At 48.4% G+C, this 20,382-nt stretch overlaps 1 protein-coding gene across 3 annotated transcripts in view; it reads left to right on the forward strand.

Moving 5' to 3' along the window:
• DPF3 (double PHD fingers 3) overlaps positions 1 to 20,382 on the forward strand; it is a 246,733-nt gene that overhangs the window by 160,922 nt on the left and 65,429 nt on the right. For all 3 annotated transcript variants that reach the window (XR_003515591.1, XM_027569208.1, XM_027569209.1), the window contains exon 7: positions 11,690 to 11,827. Coding sequence is in view for 2 of the 3 variants with exons in the window: in XM_027569208.1 (XP_027425009.1) it covers positions 11,690 to 11,827 (138 nt within the window). In the remaining variant the exon portion in view is untranslated. The remainder of the gene's footprint in view (positions 1 to 11,689; positions 11,828 to 20,382) is intronic.

Here is a 20,382-nt window from a genome sequence, read left to right on the forward strand (position 1 = left end):
TCAAGCTGTGTTCCACTTGTTGGACATTTAGACGGTTTAAAGTTTGTTCACTATTGCAAACAATATTGTGGCTGTATCTTTGCATAATGCTTTCATGATTTCCTAGGAGTGGAATTGTGAGGTCAAAGGGCCTGGTACACAGCCTTTGATGTCTTTTACTTCAAGTCTTGGGGGTGGGTAAGGGAAGTAGGAAGCAAGGTCCCTGCTGCCCAGGTGAGAGAGAAAGCTCGGTGAAGAGGGATGTGCACTGACTTTGGAGTGAGAAAAAGCTGAGGTCAAATTGTGGCTCTGCCGCTTGTTAGCTTTTTATCTGGGGCATTTTTGAAAAAAATCATTTTGCTACTAGGAGGCTCCATGTCCTCAGGTGTGGAGAGGGGATGGTGCATGGTTGGGAAAGGCACGTGTGATAATGTATATAAAAATGTTTGCACCTGGGTCGTGCTTAATGAATGTTTCTTCCTCCTTCACCTGTTCCTTATTTCCTCTATCTCCAACAGAGTTGGAAAGATAAGGCCGATATCACAGAGATAACACCCCGCCAAGCGTATTTCATTGAGTAGATAGAGAGCGCTGTCAGGATTCAGGGGAGGGAGTGGTCGGGGGGCAGGAGCCAGTGTGTCGGAGCTGCTTCCCGAGGAGGCCAAGCATATCTCCAGTGAATGAGTACTGGATTGACTTTATTCTCCAGGGATGGAGGCGTATGTGTGGGAGTTGGTGGTGGTGGGCCAGTGGGGTAGTGATAGCAATAGCATAAGTTCGTTGACTTATATTATGGGCCTGGAATGTTCTATGGGTTTTATCTGTATTAATTCTTTAACCCTCACAGAAGTGCCATGAGACAGATGGTATGATCCTCTCCAACCTACAGATAAGGAAACTGGGGAGGAGAGGGGTTAATTAACTTTCTTGAGGTCACACAGCAAAAAATGGCAGAGACAGGATTTGATCCCAGTCAGCAATGCCTCCCTCCCTCCCCTGCAGTGTCTCCCACCTCTCCTGGCACTCACCTTTTCCTGGAATCTGCCTTACCTTGTACATACCTTTGTGTAGGCCACCCCCTGTCACATTGGATGATAGCAGTCTGTCTGTTCTTCAGGCTGGACTGTCAGCCTTTGGAAGGCAGGACGTACACTACATTCATCCTGCATCCCAGCCCCAGCACTGTGGTTGCTCCCAAAATGTGGAGGAGTGTGGGATGCACATAGCAGGACAGGAGGGAGACCAGCTTGGTCAGAGCAGAGCTTTGGGGTAGGAAGATTGGGGGGTACAGAGTTGGACAAGGGAACTGGGAAGGCGCGGCTGATTTTCTTAGATGTTGGCCCGAATCGTCAGTGGTGAACATGATGATCCCAGACACATCTCTGGAAAGGTGTGTTCAGGGCAGAGAGCCTTGAGCCCAGTGGCTGAGAAGGAGATAGGAGAAGACATGAAGTCTGGATGGTGATGACAGCAGGTACAAAGTAGACCGGGACAACAGGAGAGACTTTATGAGTGAAAACCCTGCAGAACAGGATGTGGGGTCCAAGCGAGAGGGCGGAGCAACAATGACTCTTGAAGTCTTGGGTTGTGGAGACACGAGGGAGGCTTAACTAGAATATTCTAGAGGAGGAGGTAATTTTGGAGAATGATGAAATTTTCACATAGGAGTGTGTGGAACTAGCAGGACATCCAGGCAGGAATATTTACCACATGCTACTAGACATTTGGTTCCCCAAAGGAAGTGAGGCACTTACAGGGATGCTGCAGGTGGATGGGGGTCTACCTCAGGGAAAGGCCAATGAGACATACTGGATAGGTCGGGACTCACAAATAAAGCCCCATCTGCATCTGAGGCAGCGTTTATGGCAGATATTCACCCTGAGATCCTGAGGGAGAGCACACTAGCCACATTTCCAGATCTGGGGGCTGCCATACTTATGGTCATCGGTCTAATTTTTTTTTAACCTTTCTTTGTTTATTTTCTCCAGAAATGTTGACATTTATATTTATTATTTAAGTAATTTTAAATGTATGATTAAAAAAAGGATTATATTTTGCCCTTTTAAGTAGATTAAGGACATGCTAGTGTAGGACACACCAGAATAAGAAATGAAGATACCGTCTCTGCAAAGGGGACGCCAGAAGATGGTTCTCGAGTCAGAAGTCCAGGATTTGCATCTTTGCTGCATCACTTCCTGGTTGTGACCTTGGACAAAATCCCCAAGGATTTGTCTCTGAGCTTTGCTTTCTTTCTGTGTCAAGTGAGGACAATAAGATTAACCTTAGAGGGTTTCCAAGAGGGTTAAATGAGACCACGTGCAAAAACAATTAGCTCCCTGTCTGGTTCATAGTTGCGCTCAATAAATATTTATTTTTTTTATGCCAAGTCAGGAAAGTACATATTTTGCACCTACCTTGGGTCCCCAGTTCTGTTCTGTGCACTGGCTGCTGGAGGTGTCAGGAACCAGAGAAGCTAGCGAGCCCAGCTAATGTTGAGTGTTTGCTGTGTGCCGGCCACTGTGCTGAGCACTTTATAAGGATGAACTCATTCAGTTCTCGTAACACCCATGTGAGATGGGAACTATTATCAGCTCCATTCTCCAGACCAGGAAACCCAGGTTTGGAGAGATTAAGTAACTTGCCCAAGGTCACACAGCCAATTAGCGGACACAAGAAGGCAGATCCCAGAGTTTAACAGAGTTCTGCTACCCTGCTTCTCAGCAGGGCAGGAAAGAGTCCCACTAACACATTTAATGCTTTGGTTTTGGGAGTTTCTGCATTCTCTGCTGGGGATCCGAAATCAGGTTATATAGTATTTAGAAATGAAAAGCTTGTTGCTTATCTCCATTCTTCCTGTTTTTTAAAAACTGGAGTCACATTCATATACAACAAATTCCTAAAATAAGCAGAAGCTCTCCCTCAATGAAGATACAGAATTTGCGGATCCCTGGCATTTGATAGATCCTGTCTCTGGACTCATTCCTCATACATGGGTCAGTGCCAGGCCCCAAGGAATGTGGCTTTGAAAAATCAGGATGTTACATCCCACCCTTATTCCCAGCCCCCTGTGCTTCTATCCAGAAGAATTCAGTTTAAAATAAGCACCAAGTGTGTCCTGGAAGAAGAAATGAAGCCACAGGAAGGCAGCTGCAGACCTGGCTTGGTGAGGGGGAGGGGAGAGGGATGTAGGCAGCCCTGGGTGGATCCCAAGGCTGGGAGCTTACATTGGTTTTCTATCAGAGTCCAGGGACTAATTCCTTCAGGAGGCATACAGGCCTCCGAGCGCCCAGAGAAAACAGAGAATGACAAAGTGCTAGAATCAAAGGACTTCAAGATTATTTGATTAAATTGTCCTATTTTACAGATGAGAAAACCAAGGCCCAAAGAAGTATGGGGTTTGTCCAAGGGTGCATAGCTGGTTAGTAGGAGAGCCAGGGCCAGACCCCAGGTCTCCCGAAGGCCACCCACGCGTCTGGCCTCTGGACTTCGAGGCTGGGAAGAGAAGCCCACAGGGACTTGCCCAAGAGGAGCCTCTTGGTGCCTAGACACTGCAGGACCTGGGCTACTCTCATCATTTGAGCTCAGTGGAGCCATGGTTGGCTCTTTGGGTAAGGCCTAACCATTTAAAATAGTCATAGGGATTAATACTCCACCATGAGTATGCAAGTCTGACCTGGCGGCTTTTTGAAGGATCTCCTGAGTTTTATCCCAAACTGAGTCATGCAGGGCTTTTCTCACTTGGGGCTTCTCTGGGGGACTGGTTGTAGACATTCCTCCAACCCCCACATGGTTCTGCAGAGAGAAGTCAGGAAGGTGTGAGGAGCCCCAAACATCTATGACCCAGTCTGGTAGGGTAGGATCCCCTTGTCAAAATGGCCTCCTTTTGTATCTGTCCTGGGCCCACTGGGACATAGGATTCTACTCAGAAGGGCTGAAAGCAAGAGAATTGGATGACAAAACGATTAAGGAGGTGTGGGCAGGATAGAAGTGCCGAAAGGGAGATGGGGAGCCAAGGGGCAGGGGGAGGACGCAAGGTGCCCCGGATGGGGGGGTGGGGTAGTACCTGCACCAAGCAGGGAGGGCAGGGCACAAATCCCCATCTTCCCCTTCCCACCCCCCATTCTCCTGTCCCTGCCTCCCACTGGCCAGACGTCACAAGAGGCGGAGAGCAAGAGGCCAGAGACCTCAGCCCCAGGCACTGGGAGGGGTGTCCGCATGGAGGATAACGCATCTTTCAGTCACATGCTTCAAAGTCAGGCAGACCTGAGTTCAAATCCTGACCCTGCCACTGAGGGAGTTGCTTCAATGCCCTCAGACTCAGTTTCCTCATCTGTACAGTGGGGATGAACATCCTTATCTTGTGAGCTACTGTGAAATTCAGCGTAGGACTGTGTGCCTGCCTCACAGCCCGTAAGTGTGGGTTGGGTTGGGTTGATTTTACAGATGAGGTTGTGGAGCTGCAGAGAGAGGGAAGTAGCCTCCTCGGGTTGGATGCAAGTGCCACGGGGCACAACTGGGAATGAGATGCGGCCTGGTGACTCCCGAGGCCCAGGCTTTGTCGTTGGGCGCTCATCCCGTAATTGCTTTCAGTCTCTCGGAAACCACTGGCTCAGATACCCACTGCGTGCTCCAAGTTGGACTGATGAAAATGTGCCAGAGTCATTAAGTTATCAGTGGGGAAGGCGGCTGTCTCTCCCCTGCAGGAAGGATGCTGCTGTCTGCGGCAGCCGGCTTTGTTCACGCAAACTGCCCCTGATTCTCCGCCCGCCGCCCCCGCCGCCTCCCCCCACCCTGCTCCCCCAGACAAGGAGTGAGTGGGGGTAGGGTTGAAGCCGGGAGGGGGCTGCTGTAAATATTCTGGGGCAACACTGAAGGTATTCATAACTCCAGACGGGAGGTGCTACCTGGAGAATCCAGCTCTGGATGGGGAAGTGGGCAAGCACGATTTCTGCACCTTGACAGATGGATCCGCCCCAGGGGAAGGAGAGAGAGGAAGGCAAGCTGGACCTTCCTTACTGTCACAGCCGCTCCCCTCTGAGCACCGTGCCAGGAACACAAATCCAGGTGCATACTTGCCAAGGGGAAAACAAGGGCCAAGGGCTGTGCCCAGGCCAGGCTGACCGGTCCCTGGGGTGATGGCTTCAGAGGGCCAGGACACAAAGGAGCAGGCCCCGGGGATGGAGACCAGGGTGGGAGGATGGGGCGCAGCCCTCTCTGAATGCTTCAGCAGTCTTGGGGCTCGGTCTGATTCCGCACGACAGATCATTCCAGAGTGAGGTTGCTGACGTGATAAAGGGATAACAGAAGGTTCTAAGACTTTATTTTCAGAGTGTACTTTCCCCACCCTCTTTTTCTTGCGACTCCATCACCCCCGACTGACCGCAGAGAAGAAATGCCTACTACCCCCCTCCCCTTTTGGGTTTATTCCTGTTGCTTTGATGGCCATGGTGCTGATAAGAGCCGACAATGGCTGTCCCTCAGGACGAGCCAGGCACTGTTTTAAATGTGTTTCTTTCACAGACTCTCACGACTATGTGAGGCAGATGTGCTGTTGTGATCATTCCCCATTTGCCACAGAGGATGCGGAGGCACAGAGAGGTTTGGCAGTTCAGCCCAGATCACACAGGCACAGAGAGGTTTGGCAATTCAGCCCAGATCACACAGGCAGTCAGTAGCAGACTAGGCAGGGCTTTGAGTCCAGGCGGTTCCGGTCCAGCCTAGCCTACCCACTTACTCACCACCGAGAAACTGCCTCTCTGAAGGGTGGCACTGAAATGCCCTGGCCAGACTTCCAAGGTTACCGCAGACGGGCATTTACTCCCAGCTCAGGGCTGCTTGGGTCCTGTGTTCCACGTGGCAGCTCCCGTATATCGAGGCTGTCAGGTTGTTTATTTCGAGTAACTTAGTTCCTGATCTCTGACCCCAGCCCTAACAGGTTTCCAGGACCAGATACACATTGTACAGGGCCCGGTGCAAAATGAAAACAAGGGGCCCTTCGTTCAATATGTATTGAGAATTTCAAGATGGTGATAGCAAAGTGTTAAGCCAAGTGTGGGGCCCTTTTGAGCACAGACGCTGTCTGAATGCACGGGTCCCACGCCCATGAAGCTGGTCCGTCCGTGTTTGGTGTGGCAGGGAGATATTATTAAATAGTGCTGGGTTTTCCTTTTCTTGCAATCCAATCAAAGTAGGATTTCCAAGGCATTTCTTTCCATCAAAATGTAGCAGTCTGATCCAGATACAGTTCCACCAAGATAAATCTTAGAAATCTTTTGTCCCTAGGATGAAGTCATTCAAAGGCCCGATACTTGGCTTAGAAGCTTCATTTTGGGGTCAGGCATCATGCTGTATTATCTCCAATTCCTCCTAACCCTGCCTTTTAAACTCCCCTCCCTCTCACCTCCTTCCCTTTGCCTGTGAGCCTGCTCCGGGATGTGCCCTGTTAAAGAACGAGCCCCACTCAGCCTCCCTGACCCCTGCTCCCCCCCGCCCCCCCCCAAGCCTCACTGGTGGAAGGAGTGGTCTCTTAGCCCCGTCACCACTTCCTCATTTCCTGGGCCTCTCAAGTCTTGTCTCGTGCTCCATGAGGTCGTGGATTCCCTTCTTACGAAGGTGGCCTCCTGGTTGTCAAATCCAGTGCTCTCTTCCTAGTCCCCATCTTTCTCAACCCTTCTTGGGCATCTGACATTCTCCTGGCTCTGCCGGCTTCTCATCTGTGAAATGGGGACTTGGGTTGCAGTGAGCAAACTGACCTGGATCATGAGAACAGGCCTGGCACTCAGTACACACTCAGTAGCTGTTCTCAGTGGCCGTGACTGGTGGAATCCTTGGTCCTGTCATCTGGAAACCCTACCTCTTTTAAAAAAAAATTTTTAAAAATGCCAGTATGATTTACATCCCAGTATAATTTACATACCTTTAATATTAGTTTCAGGTGTACAATGCAGTGATTCAACAGTTCCATATATTATGCGGTGCTCATCATGTTAAGTGTGCTCTTGAACTCCATTCCCCCCCCACTTCCCTCTGGTAACCATCAGTTTGTTCTCTATATTTGAGTTGGGTTTTTTTTTTTTTTTGGTCTCTTTTTAAATTTGTTCTTTCTGTTTTGTTTCTTAAATTCCACATATGAGTGAAATCGTATGGTATTTGTCTTTCTCTGACTGGCTTATTTAATTTATTATACCCTCTAAATCCATCCATGTTGTTGCAAATGATAAGATTTCATTCTTTTTTTATGGCAGAGTAATATTCTGTGGCTTATATATGCCACATCTTCTTTATCCATTCATCTAGTGGTGGACATTTAGAAACCCTACCTCTTTGGCTGATGTTGCTCATTCCTGGATGAGTCTTTCTTGATAAACTTAAAACAAACAAACAAACCAGTTTCTCTTTTTTCACCAGATTCTTGAGATACTGGTGTTTTCTGAGTTCTATCCACTGTCCACCTTTTTTTCTCTGTCTCCATAATCTCTCCTCCTGTCCATATCCCTAACTCCTGCCGCCCTGCCAACCTCCACATCCACATCTTTTTCCTAAGCTCAGGGTGTGCAGGGCAACCCCAGACTGAACATTCTCTTCTTTCTTTAAATCTGGTTTTCCTCCTCATCCTTCGACCTATTGCCCCATAGGAACCTGGGTGTTTTTGTTGCTTCCCTTAACTGACATCGAGTGCCGGTCATGATCTGCCCTGTGCTGGTAACTGGGGATACAGCAGTGTGCAAACACACAGGGCCTGCCATGCTTGCTGCCGGTGGGGGGCACACATAGTGAGCCATGATTTGTCCTAGGAAGGTAACAAACTGGGGTCCTAATTTTGACTGGAAAGACTTCCCTGGGGAAGGACATTTGAACTGACATCTGAGGAATGATGAAGCATTCATTAGGCAAACTGTTGCTGGGGACCATTGTAGGCCAAGGGAAGAGCTTGTGTAAAGGCTTTGTGGTAGAAATAAAGATGTTTATGGAGTGGAAAGGCAATGGGCAGAAGGGCAGAGAAGGTGGTGGAATGTGGTGTTGGGTGAGGCTAGGGAGCTAGACAGGGCCTGGATGGCGCATGGCCAGGAAGGCCAAGTTGCTGTCATTCTAGGCTTCTCCTTGCTGCTTATACCCACCCTTTTCCACCAGATTCCTTCTCTTTAACCCCTCTCCCATCCTGAAATCCTCATTGTTCACACACGGAAAATTAAAATAGCCTCTTGCCACCTTCAAATCCCATCCTCTGTGCTGTAGGCTTAAATGGGATTTCTAAAATGTAAATCTGAGTAAGTCGGTCCTCAGGCTACAATCCTCCCCTGGCTTCCCGTTTCCGGGACAAAGTCCTGCCTGGCTTCCTTGCTTGTTAGCTCCATCACGCCCCACCCCCGCCCACAGGTCCCCATAGTTGGGCGGAATGTGCTTTGCTGCCTGAAAGCCTTTGCCTCCTTTGTCTGTCTGGTAATGATCTGCTACCTTGCAAGCCACAGCTCACCCACCTCCTCCAGGAAGCCCTCCCTCCACACTCAAGCAGGTGTGCTGGCCCCTCCTCTTCCCTGCGTGCATGTGCACACTGGTGCGTTTGTCTCATCTCCCTTTTTGCTTGGTGACTTCTACGTCTTCTCCGCCAGAAGGGGAGCTCCTGGAGGGAGGGCACTGGGGCTCTCCTTTATGTTTGTCCTTCTGATGCCACAGGGCTGGGCACATATGAGGTGCTTATTATGAAGACCTGGTGATGCGGAATAACATGGCATAAACAGGTGGTGAAAAGGGCAGCTCCATCAGGAAAGCTCTGTGGGTCTGTGTATAGGGATGATGCATAAGAGGTCTGGTTTCCATGACCTCAATGTACTGTCTGGTTCTGGTTCCTTTAATGACAGAGCACAAGTCTCACTGCCCCTACTTGCCACTTCCATCCATCTCAAAGGGCAGGTGCACTAGGGTGGACAGAGTCAAGCCTAAATCTATTCATTCTTCTAGTAGAGTGGTTCTTAGACTGTAGTGTGCAGCAGAATCACTTGGAGGGCTTGTTAAAAGAGAGATTTCTGACCCCACCCCCAGAGTTTCCGATTCAGTAGATCAGAGGAGAACCCAAGAATATGCATCTCTAACAACTTCCCAGGTGATGCTGATGGTGCTGGTCTGGGGACTACTCTTCCAGAATCTCTTTTCTAGCAAAAGGATTTACTCTAAAAATCATTACTCTCTATGGTGTTGGGGAAGGAGATATGGGAAGCTCTTTGCTTGGGTTTGGTTTTGTAGGTTTAAAGACCTATTAGTATGAGATTAATGTGGATAGATGGATCAGATTCTACACGCTTTCCTCCTCCCCTATCTCCTGGCTTTCCCACAAAGTGTTTCCATATTCGTTCATCAGCTATTCAATGAATATATTTTGAAGGTGTGGTATGTGCATGGCAACAGAAGGGGTGGAGTTGTTGTTATGAAGATGAAATTGGTATGAAACTGTCCTTGAGAGAAGTCCTCCAGTGCAGATGTAACTATGATTCAAGGAGATCAAAGAAGAAATGCTTGCTTGGATGGGTCGTGATTCCCCGATCCGTGGAATTGTCCCAGGCATCTAGCATTAGCGAGAATAAAACAATTTGATAAGTGAGACCCCATGATTATTAAGATCCTGAAATTCTGTATTAAGGAAGACAGTGGTAATTGACACAACAAAATGGCACCAATGGAATGCTGTGGAGTTTGTAGTAGGGAGGTCTCCAGAGTCAGCTGAGGCATCCTCATGGAAATACTATTATTGTCCTGATTCTTAATAAACATTTATTCCTCAACAACAGTACGCTTGGTTACTAAGTGGATTTATAGCCAGTGACCCCACAATTTGCTGTTTATTGACCTCAGATCATTGCAAAGGTTAAATAGAAGAAGCCACAAGCAGGCCCAGAGCGTGCCTCAGGGGCCTCTTACGTCTCATTTCCCGAGTCAAATGGAATTGAGATGTCTAGTGCCGTTTTATTTTTTTGAAATATTTACAACAGAGAGAGAGAGAGTGTAAATAGCCAATTGTAGGACTTGAATTTATAGTCATTAGGTCACCAACTTGAATTTCAGACTCTCACCTTATTAAGAAAGTCTAACCATTGCTAAATTCCATTGTTTGAGGCCAGGTTCAAAGTCCTTCTTTCAGGAGGGCCCAGCACTTAAGATGTGGCAGGCTAAGCTGAAGCCCCTTGCCACCATTTACTGAGCATCTGTTATGTGCTGGGTACAGAGTGAGATACTTTACAAATATTATCTAGAACCCTTCAAGGCAAGTAGTACTATCATCATTTCTAGATACGAAAAAAGGCACGGAGAGGCTATGTATCTTGTCCAGTTTCACACAGCAAATCACCTCAATTCATTTTTGGAAGTCAGCATAACCATAAAATTGAAATGCGGTAAAAGATAGGTCAAAAATTCTAGATCTATCTCAAGTCTGAGTATAGATCCAAAATACAAGATTAGAAAATAGAAAGCAGCAGTTTATCAAGTGGATAATGCACTCTTTGCCAAATGGCGAGCGTTCTAGGAATATAAGAATGGCTCAATAAGAAGAAACATTAGGAAATCAACATAATTCACCATATCAACAAACTGCTGGAGAGTCATATACCAGTAGATGCTGAAAGGCTGATCAGATTTTCCTGTAATAAAACTCTAAGGATAAGAGGAAATACTTAACTTTGATAAGGACTAAAAATTAGCCACATGTATCATTCTAAACAGTGAACCACTAAATCCAACTTCATTGAAAGTGGGGGTGGTCTAGTCTTAAGCCATTTAGCTAGGCTTCTGCTTCTGAGGTACTGGGCAGCCAACCAATGGAACTGCCCCTTTCTTCTTCTGTGCCCAATGAAGCCGTATTTATGTTGCTGGGTGTCCTTGTCTCACACTGTCCACGTGAGAGGTCGAGCTTGTGAGGACACGTTCCTAGATTTTGGGTATCAGAGGCTTCCTGGGGCATCAAGGGCACAAGCTCTTGTGCCCACATCTACCAACAGTGGCTTGGCTTCGTGGTTTCCATGGCAGAATTGGGATATGTTTTTCTGGCACAAAATCACCGTGTGATACATCAAAATATTATCCGTATCAAGCTTGTGTACTTTATACAGAGTTAACCACCGTGTGGTGGGAGGAGCACTGCATGGGAATCCAGGAGACCTGGGTGCTAGTGGCTCTGCCTCAACTAGCTGCGTGTTCCCAGGCAGATCACTTGGGCTTGCTGGGCCTCACTTGCCTCATCTGTGCCATGGCATGTTGGACTGGATGGACCACCAGTGCTCTTTGGCCTCAAAGTTATAATAATCATCACCCTTCCGACGTGCCCAGCACTGTGATAAGTGTTTTGCATAGAGATCATCTTATCCCAACAACTCTATGAGTTAAGTCCTATCATTATTCCCGTTTTCCCTCTGAGGAAACTGAGAGGGTTTCCCAAAGAGGGTAAGTGACTTGCCCAGGGTCTCACAGATAGGAAATGATGGAGCTCTTTCACAGTTCAACTTCCATCCTTTACTTTTCTGGTTTTTCTTTACCTGGGCCCATGTTGTTACAGTGGTGTCCGTTCTGTCCAGCGGGGCAAAGGTTGCTGAGGGTGGGAGACACTTCTTAAGGGACACCCAGCTCTGGGGTAAACAGATGGGAGGCACTGCCTGGGAGAATGATGGCAGTGACTGCAGAGTTTGCTAATCTTTGCCTTTTCCCCTCTTCTCTTCCCGTCTAGTCTGCGGCAAGCGCTACAAGAACCGGCCAGGACTTAGCTACCACTACGCTCACACTCACCTGGCCAGTGAGGAGGGAGATGAGGCTCAAGACCAGGAGACCCGGTCCCCGCCCAACCACAGAAATGAGAACCACAGACGTGAGTTCCCAGTTGTTGGGTTGGGGCAGTGATGAAGTGGGTGGGCAGGGTGATAGAGTGTTCTTTTCACCTCTGGCATCTTTGGTGGCACCCATTGATTGGTTTCAACGTCCTGTGGTGACTTGGCTCTTTTAACGCAGCCCCAGCTGCCCTGTGGGTCATCTGAGCCCCAGGCTTAGAGTGAGTGGGCCAGGTGGCATCCCCAGTTCTGTTCCCAGAGGAAGGGATGTGAGCGTTAAGGCAGAAGGGAAACATCCTTACCTGGCTGTTGTCAAATGCCAGACCTGTTCCTCTTCTCCCTCAGCTCTAGAACTTCCATTCACGGGTACTAACCTAATGTGGGCATAGCCCTTGGGCATGTCAATTCAGATGGACATTTCAAATGTTGCCTTGGCCACCAAGAGATGTAGAATATTCTTGATCTATTGCCTTGGCTCTTATAGGGGTCACAATTTTGGTTCAGGGCTCTCCTGCCTTAGAAATACTGCCCTTGAGCCTCCATGCATTTCACTTGAGCACTCCATCAGCAAGCATGATCTGCGTGCACTTGTCAAAAACTCAAAATGGGGTGGCAAGATGGAGTTTTTAGAGCCTGTTTCAAGATGTGGGTCATTCTAAGATCATTAGGTGAAGAAAAACTGTGGACAGGCCATGTATTTTTTTATTTTGTTCACGAGATTTTGTGGTAGATGTTCTTAAGGTGAGCAATGCAATGTAACTAAAGGGGTCAGACCTTTAAAAATATCCAGACTCTAGGATCTGAGGGTGACTCCTGTGCATTTTAGTCCATCAACTTAGTCAACAGCTGTCCATCGGCTACTCATCAAATATTTGAAATGATTAACATACTTTGGCCAAGACCTTTCTTGGGATTAGTGTCAGGGTTGCCTAACCCCACCCTCCTTTCTCCTTGTAACATTGTCTTCTGTATTCGTGTGCTCAGGCCGCCATAACAAAATACCACAGACTGGGTGGCTTAAAGAACAGAAATTACTTTTCTTGCTCTTCTGGAGGCTGCAAGTCCCAGACCAGTGTGTCATCGGGGTCGGTTCCCTCAGAGGCCTCTGTCATTGACCTGCAGGTATCTGCCCTCTCACTGCCTCTTTGCATGGTGTTCCCTCTGTGATCACATAGCCCCACTGTCTCTCTGTGTGTCTAAGTTTCCTCTTAGAAGGATACCAGTCAGATTGAATTAGGGCCCACTGTAACTTAATCACCTCTTTGAAGGCTCTATCCCAGAAGAGTCACGTTCTGAGGCCCGGGGTTGGGGCTTCAACATACACATTTTTGGGGGGACCCAGCTCAGCCCATATACCTTCTTTAATTCCTACTCGCTTGCAGGGTTCAAGTCTTTCATGTGACAGACCCTTATTTCCTTACCTGCTCTTGTCATCGAGACAGAACCTGGGAAGCAGGGCAGGAGGGTCTGACAGAACTAGCCCACCTCCCTTGCCAGCTTCTGAGGCACGCCGAGCTCTCTCTCTCCCTCCTCCCTGGGGAGAGGTTCCCTTGGTCCAGTCTTTCAGAAAGGAAAATGTATGGGGCAGCCGGCATTTGCGTCTCTCTGTTTCTCCTCTTATCCTTTCTCTGATCTCAGTGGCCTAGACGTACCTATTGTCTCTTCCGGCAAAGGAGGCCAAGAATGATCTCTTTTGATTTGGATTGCTATCTGGAAAGTATTTATTAGTCACAGTTGCTCTCTCTGAAGTATTTGTTAACTTTGTATTATTTCCCACTCCACCCAGTGCTGGCTTATCTTCTTTACATCTCTTCTCAAATGTCAAGCCACTTGGTCCCCGTGTTGTGGTGCTTTACTCATGCAATAGGGTTTGGAATGCTTCTCTTTTGTCTGTGTCTCTTTTGTGTGTGTGCACAGTGATGGCCACAGCAGAGGAAGGTTCCTCGTGGTCCCCAAGGTATGCTGCAGGCCCGAAGCAGATCAAGGAAGTCTCTTCCTTAGGCATCCCCCCCACCCCCCGCGGCTGCCCCATGCCTGCACCTGCTGGCTGTTGACTTCCGGGGTGCACGCTGGCCTATTTCCCTCTGTCTACCAGGATCTCCTCACGTATTCTCGTGACTCAGCGTCTTCTGTCTCCTCATGTCTTCACCATGAGGCCAGATGGCCTTGCTTAGTCAGGAAGCGATGTCTCTCCTCCTCCTGGATGGAAGTGTGTCCCCAGTGTGGCTGCGAGTCCTCTCCCCTCCCCCCTCCCCTGCTGATGACAAACTGAGTTCTTCAAAAACCCAAGGGTTTTAAGCTGCATAGAAAAGAATAGCTGTCCCTGGGTTCATCAGGGGCCTCCTTACACGGGGAAAGTTCCAGAACCTTCGCAAACACCTTTTTTTTTTTTTAAGATTTTATTTATTTATTTGAGAGAGAGAGAATGAGAGACAGAGAGCACAAGAGGGAAGAGGGTCAGAGGGAGCAGCAGACTCCCCGCCGAGCAGGGAGCCCGATGTGGGACTCGATCCCGGGACTCCAGGATCATGACCTGAGCCGAAGGCAGTCGCTTAACCAACTGAGCCACCCAGGCGCCCCTCGCAAACACCTTTTTTAAACAACGTCTGCTCACGATGCCTCTGAGAACTCTGTGGTTAACTCCAATTTTGCTAGCAAGGAGGGTGTGGCAGGAAGGCCGCCGAGGCCACAGAAGCCATTCCTTCCCTCTTCCCCAATTTCTCGGAACAGATCTAAGAGACAGCAGCTCTTCCTAGGTTCTCTGCGTCACGCATGCCACCAATCTGTCTGCTGCTCTGAATGTCTGCTCTGTTCCCTCCCACATTCCCCTGGTGAGCAGTCCCCCAACCATTTTCTCGCGAGCACTAATTGCCGGCATCATTAATACCCAGTCATTAGCTGCTCCCACTGCTTGGGGTGGGGGTGGGCTCCCATCCATCCTGCCCCTAAATGCAACTGGGGCTGTGTGGTGAATTGAATGCGACAGCTCTGCGGCATCGAAGGTCCCAGCTTTGTGATCCTTCCTTGGCAAGGCTTTTGGACTGGGGGAAGGGAGCAGGAGAGCTTCATCCAAGAGGCTAATCTGCAGATCCCACAGGAAAAGTTCTGGACGCCAGCAAAGTGGGAACGCTGACTTTTCCCTCTTTAGCCGAGCTGCAGGGTGGCCCAGCTGCTTGTGAGCACACGCAGGCCTAGGAGAAAAACAGCCCTACAGACTCCGGAGTTTTCCATGGCATGGGCATCTGCGCTCACACCACCGGCAACAGTAGAGACCTTTTGACTTTGGTGCACCTGCTGTCCCTCGCCGCACCCCCCGACTGTGTCTCCCGCCAAGCCGATGCTCACGCCTGCTTTCAGGCAGAGCGGAGTGCCGGAGCCAGCACTGACCTCCCCTTGCCCCCCAGTCCCAGGCTGCCCCGGGCCGCCAGCTCAGCAATCCACCCTGTTCTCTCGCCTTTGTTCCTCTCCTCGCTGCGTGTTTTCTCCTGAGTATACACTTCTTGTCTCTTCTGTAGCCTCGTCCCCTTTCCTTCATGCCCTTGCCTCTCCGCCTCAGCTATAGGCAGTGCTGGGATGCTTGGAGCTCCGACATTCACCTTGGGGGGATAGGACTTTTCTGATGGGGTCTTCCCTACCTAAGCTGTCACCCTCCCCTGCCCTCCCTGCGTGAGGCTGGATTCTTCTTCCTTCTTGCATTTCTCTGATGACCTCTGTTTGCTTTCTACAAATGAAATCACCGTGCGTATGTATGTGTGTGCGCGCAGGTGTGTGCGTGTACATACAGGTACACACACACATAGACTACATGTATACGAATAAAAGGAGGGAGGATGGGGGGCAGGTTAGGGCTCTGTGTGGTGCCACTCAGAAGCATTCTCTCTCTCTCTTTTGATAAAGATTTATTTATTTATTTTTAAAAGATTTTATTTATCTGAGACAGAGAGCAAGCAAGCATGAGTGGGGGGAGGGGCAGAGGGAGAGGGAGAAGCAGACTCCCCGCAGAGCAGGGAGCCCTTGGGACTTGATCCCAGGACCCTGGGATCATGACCTGAGCCTAAGGCAGACGCTTAACCGACTGAGCCATGCAGGTGCCCCTATTTGTTTATTTTAGAAAGAGAGTGCCAGTGAGCAGGGGGAGGGGCGGAGGGTGAGGGAGAGAGTCTCAAGCAAACTGCCCACTGAGCGCGGAGCCCGATGTGGGGCTCAATCGCATGACCCTGAGATCATGACTTGAGCTGAAATTGGGAGTCAGACGCTCAACCGACTGAACCACCCAGGCACCCCACTCAGAAGCATTCTCTTGTGACTTCTGAAATGCCACCTTGGCAAACAGTCCCAGTGGGGCCAGGGTAGCAGAGAGAACTGGATTAGAATTCAGAACTCTTTGACCCATGCTCACCATGCCAAAACTCTTCTTGACTTTGCTTTTATCTTCTATGCACAGTGGGAATCTACTAAAGATGTTGTTTTCAAAGTACTTTTCTGGGAGGTGGAGTGGGTGTGGGCATTGCTGAGGTCCTGGACCTGAATGGAAAAGCTGTGTAAATAAATTCAGTCTACTACATTCATCTGTCCACCCAACCTTCTATCCATCCATCCATTGGTTTAGTACCCGTGTGCTAGATACTGTCTTACTCCCTGTCCTGAGAAGGAGTGTGTAATGGAGGATGTATAAACTAGTGAAGGGCTCAAGGGCACAGTACACTTTCTACCACTTAGGGCAGCCATGCTCCCCGTGTGACATCAGAATTGCCTGGGAACTTGTTGGAAATTCAGATTCTTGACTCCACCAGTCTCTGAAACAGAGACTCTGGGGGTGGGGGTGGCAATCTGTATTTTACAGGGCATTCTGGGACATGCAAAAGCTTGAGAACCACTGCACCATTGCAAAGACTTCGCTGAGGACATTCAAGTTAGCTCTGGAAGAATGAAGAGGAATTTCCCAGGTAGAGGCAAAGGCAGGGAGGTATGAAATAGCACAATGCCCCAGACAAGGGATTGTGGTTGGGTCCGACGGTAGCCCTGGAAGAATGGTGGGAGAGTGAGCGGGAGCCGCCGCTGGAAGCATTTTCTGTGCTAGGCTGTGTAGCTGGCATCCTGTAATGAAAGGGAGAGCCACAGTAGCAATTACTAGAAGGCAAGGACGTATGATTTATAAAGAAAGTTGTTTGACATATTATTAATTGTCACATGGTGTGTCTCTTTTACCTGAGAGCATAAATGAGTATAAAATGTTATAACACACTTGCAGTTCCTAAGAGGGAAGTGCTTTTTAAAAACGTGGAGCTATAAAATTTATTTCAAGCCTGTTTCTCAGGCCCGTGGAATAGAAGTTGGGTTGTTCTGGGTCCTGGGAGGTCTCCGTCTTCTGCATAATGACAGGGTGCCTGGCACATAGCTAGGCTTTCAGTATCTGCCGAGAGAAGAGAAGGCCCCACCCTAGTGCGCTTTTGGAGGGCACGTTGTACTCTGCAGGACTGGAAGAGGAGAGCTGAGTTGATTAAGGGTAATGTCGGCTGATTAGATAATCTGAAAATTAGTCTGATAATGTGCAAATTACCTAAAAGAAGCATATGATGTCATTGCTACACTGATGGGAAAGATCTAACAGACATTAGTCTCCTGACATCCCTGTCCTCTAGCATATGGCCCGGGGGCAACGAGTAGAGCTTTAGGAGAGAGAGTGAAAATTGCCTTTGACACAAGCTTAAGGATTTTGGATCACTCTGAAGGTGCCTAAAAAACCATAAAGTGCACACAATCCACCACTTACCAATCTTGACGCAGGAAATTCAGGCTTTGTTCCAGGGGAGAGAGAGGAAAATTCAGATACAGGGCTCTGTCTGGAAAAGTGAGCTGCTTCTCTCTTCCTCAAGAGCAAATTTGGGAACTAACAACAGGTGTTCTTCAGGTGAATTATTATTTAACTAAACAGTTTACAGATTATAAAGCAAACGAAGAGAAACCTGAGGGGTCCCTCTGGGCTTGAGGACAGATTTGGAGTTAATTTTTCAGACCTTTTGGCTGGGAGAATGGCAGTGGAATTGGCCAGGCCAGAGTGTGAGTCATGACGTTGTCACTCTGCCATCTTGTGCCTGTGTGAACGTGGGTCAGTCACTGACACTTCCTTGCTCCTTTGTTGCCTCATCTGTAAGATGGAGAGAGTAACCGTACTGACCTCGTGGGGTTGCTTCCAGGCTTCAGTGAGATAGTGTGGGTGTTTGGCACCATGCCTGCCCACTGCAAATGCTGATAGCCCATCTCTGTGCCCTTCGGACCAGCAGAGCATGTCTATGACCACAGATCGCTAATCTGAGTCAGGGCCTGTCTGTGGCTGTGTGATCCCGGGAAACTAACTGCCTGTGGGGGTCTCACTGGCATCAGGCGAAGCTATCAGAGCCTGGCCTGGCCCTGGCGCATCCTTTGCTAAACCTTAGATGCAGGACAGCAATCGTTCTGTACGGGTTTAATTGGGGAAATATGATGGATGCAGGAAACCCAGCAGGAGGAAGCTGTGGAGTAGAGTCCCACCCGTGTAGCATCCCTGTATTACCGTCCCATTTCCCCAGGATGGGGCATCCACCCAGACTTGCCTTTCTGTGAGCCTCTTTCATTTCTCTTTCTCTCATGTTTTGGGCCTAATGACCTAGGAGATTCTGGATTGAAGAGTTCCACATCCTGAGTAATGACAATGAGAGTAATACTTGCTGACGTTCCTTGAATGTGTCAGACAGACACTGCGCTAGGCAGGCCACATTTCTCTCATTCACTCCTCGCAGCAAACCCGTAAGTAAGGTAGATGCTGTGTCTCCTAGAGGACACCAAGGCACACAGACCCTGACCGATGTACTCATGGACATGGAGCGTGAATGTGAATTCTCCCATCATGTGTCACTTCTTGGGAAGCTTATTTAGGCCTTTGATCCCCCCCAACCCCCACCTTTATCAGAAATAAATTTTTTTTAAAGATTTTTATTTTTTATTTATTTGAGAGAGAGAGAGAGAGAGAGCACAAGACGGGGTAGGGTCAGAGGAAGAAGCAGCCTCCCTGCCAAGCAAGAAGCCCGATGCGGGACTCGATCCCGGGACTCCGGGATCATGACCTGAGCTGAAGGCAGTCGTTTAACCCACTGAGCCACCCAGGCGCCCAGAAATAAAATTATTTTACATAGGAGAAGAAAGAGGGGGAGAAATGACAGAAGGCCTACCAGGTGCCAGGCACTTGGCACACATAGGTACACGCTGGAACTCTTCATTTTGTAGAGGAGGAGACGGAGTCTCAGAAAGGTTGTGTCACTTGCCCCAAGTCACATGGTTATCAACATTGGGAAGCTGAGACGTGAATGTCCTTGAGTTGGACACCATTCGGTTAAGTCAGGACATTGGAACCCCAAGTGATGGATCCTAATCTCAAAGATGGGCTCTTTGTCCTAGTGGTGTCTCTTAATTTTTACCTGTAGGCCAGTTGTGAAGTGCATCATGGTGCACAGTGGCTTTTCAAAAGAAACGAATGTATCAGCAGGCACTTATCTTGGACTGCCTAACAAAATACCACAGACTAGTGGCTTAAACAATAGCGATTTATTTCTCACAGTCTTGGAGACTGGAAGTCCAATATAAAAGTGCGGCTGTGTCCGTGTTTGGTGAGGACTGTCCTCTTGGGTTGGAGACGGCCATCTTCTTGCTGTGTCCTCGCATGGCTTTTCCTTGGTACATGATGGTAGAGAGAAGCAAGCTCTCTGGCGTCTTTTCATATGAGGGCACTATTCCTGCCATCCTCATGACCTCATCTAAACCTAATCACCTCCCAGAGACCCCCCCAGTCCAAACACCATCACATTGAGGGGTAGGGTTTCAACATATAACATTTTGCGGGAGATGCAATCTAGTCCATAGTAGACACATTTAATCTTCAAAACTAACTTTAGCTGTTTGTGGTGTTATGTGATCCCCCGCATTACAAATTCTGCCTGAGATTTTAATTTGTAAATGAGTCTTACTTTAGAAAAAAAATTACACATCTCTTAGTTCAATAATTTCCCTGCATCTTTCTCTCATTTGTGTCTTGCTGTCTTTCCTATTCTAGTTCTTATATATATCTCTTTCTGACCTTGTTCTTTAAAAACAATAATGCTGTGCCAAAAGTGAAAATCCTAGGATTCATCCTTGGCTTTGTTTTCCTTCATCACCTGTACCAGCTTCCTCTCCAAAATATACTCCAAATCTGTCTTCCTTTCTTCATCTGGCCTCCACCAGCTCCTGCCTGGAATCACTGCAACTTCTTTATTGGTCTGTCAGCCTGTTTTTGCTCCATGGAGTAGCCAAAGTGGTCTTTTTATTTATTTTTATTTAAACATACATTTTTTTTAATTTTAGTTTTTTTAAAAGATTTTATTTATTTATTTGACAGGGAGAGAGACACAGTGAGAGCAGGAAACACAAGCAGCGGGAGTGGGAGAGGGAGAACAGGCTTCCCTCCGAGGAGGGAGCCCGATGTGGGGCTCCATCCCAGGACCCTGGGATCATGACCTGAGCCGAAGGCAGACACTTAACGACTGAGCCACCCAGGCGCCCTTAAACATACATTTTTTTAAAG

Source organism: Zalophus californianus, chromosome 6, assembly GCF_009762305.2.
Source record: "Zalophus californianus isolate mZalCal1 chromosome 6, mZalCal1.pri.v2, whole genome shotgun sequence".
NCBI lineage: Eukaryota > Metazoa > Chordata > Mammalia > Carnivora > Otariidae > Zalophus > Zalophus californianus.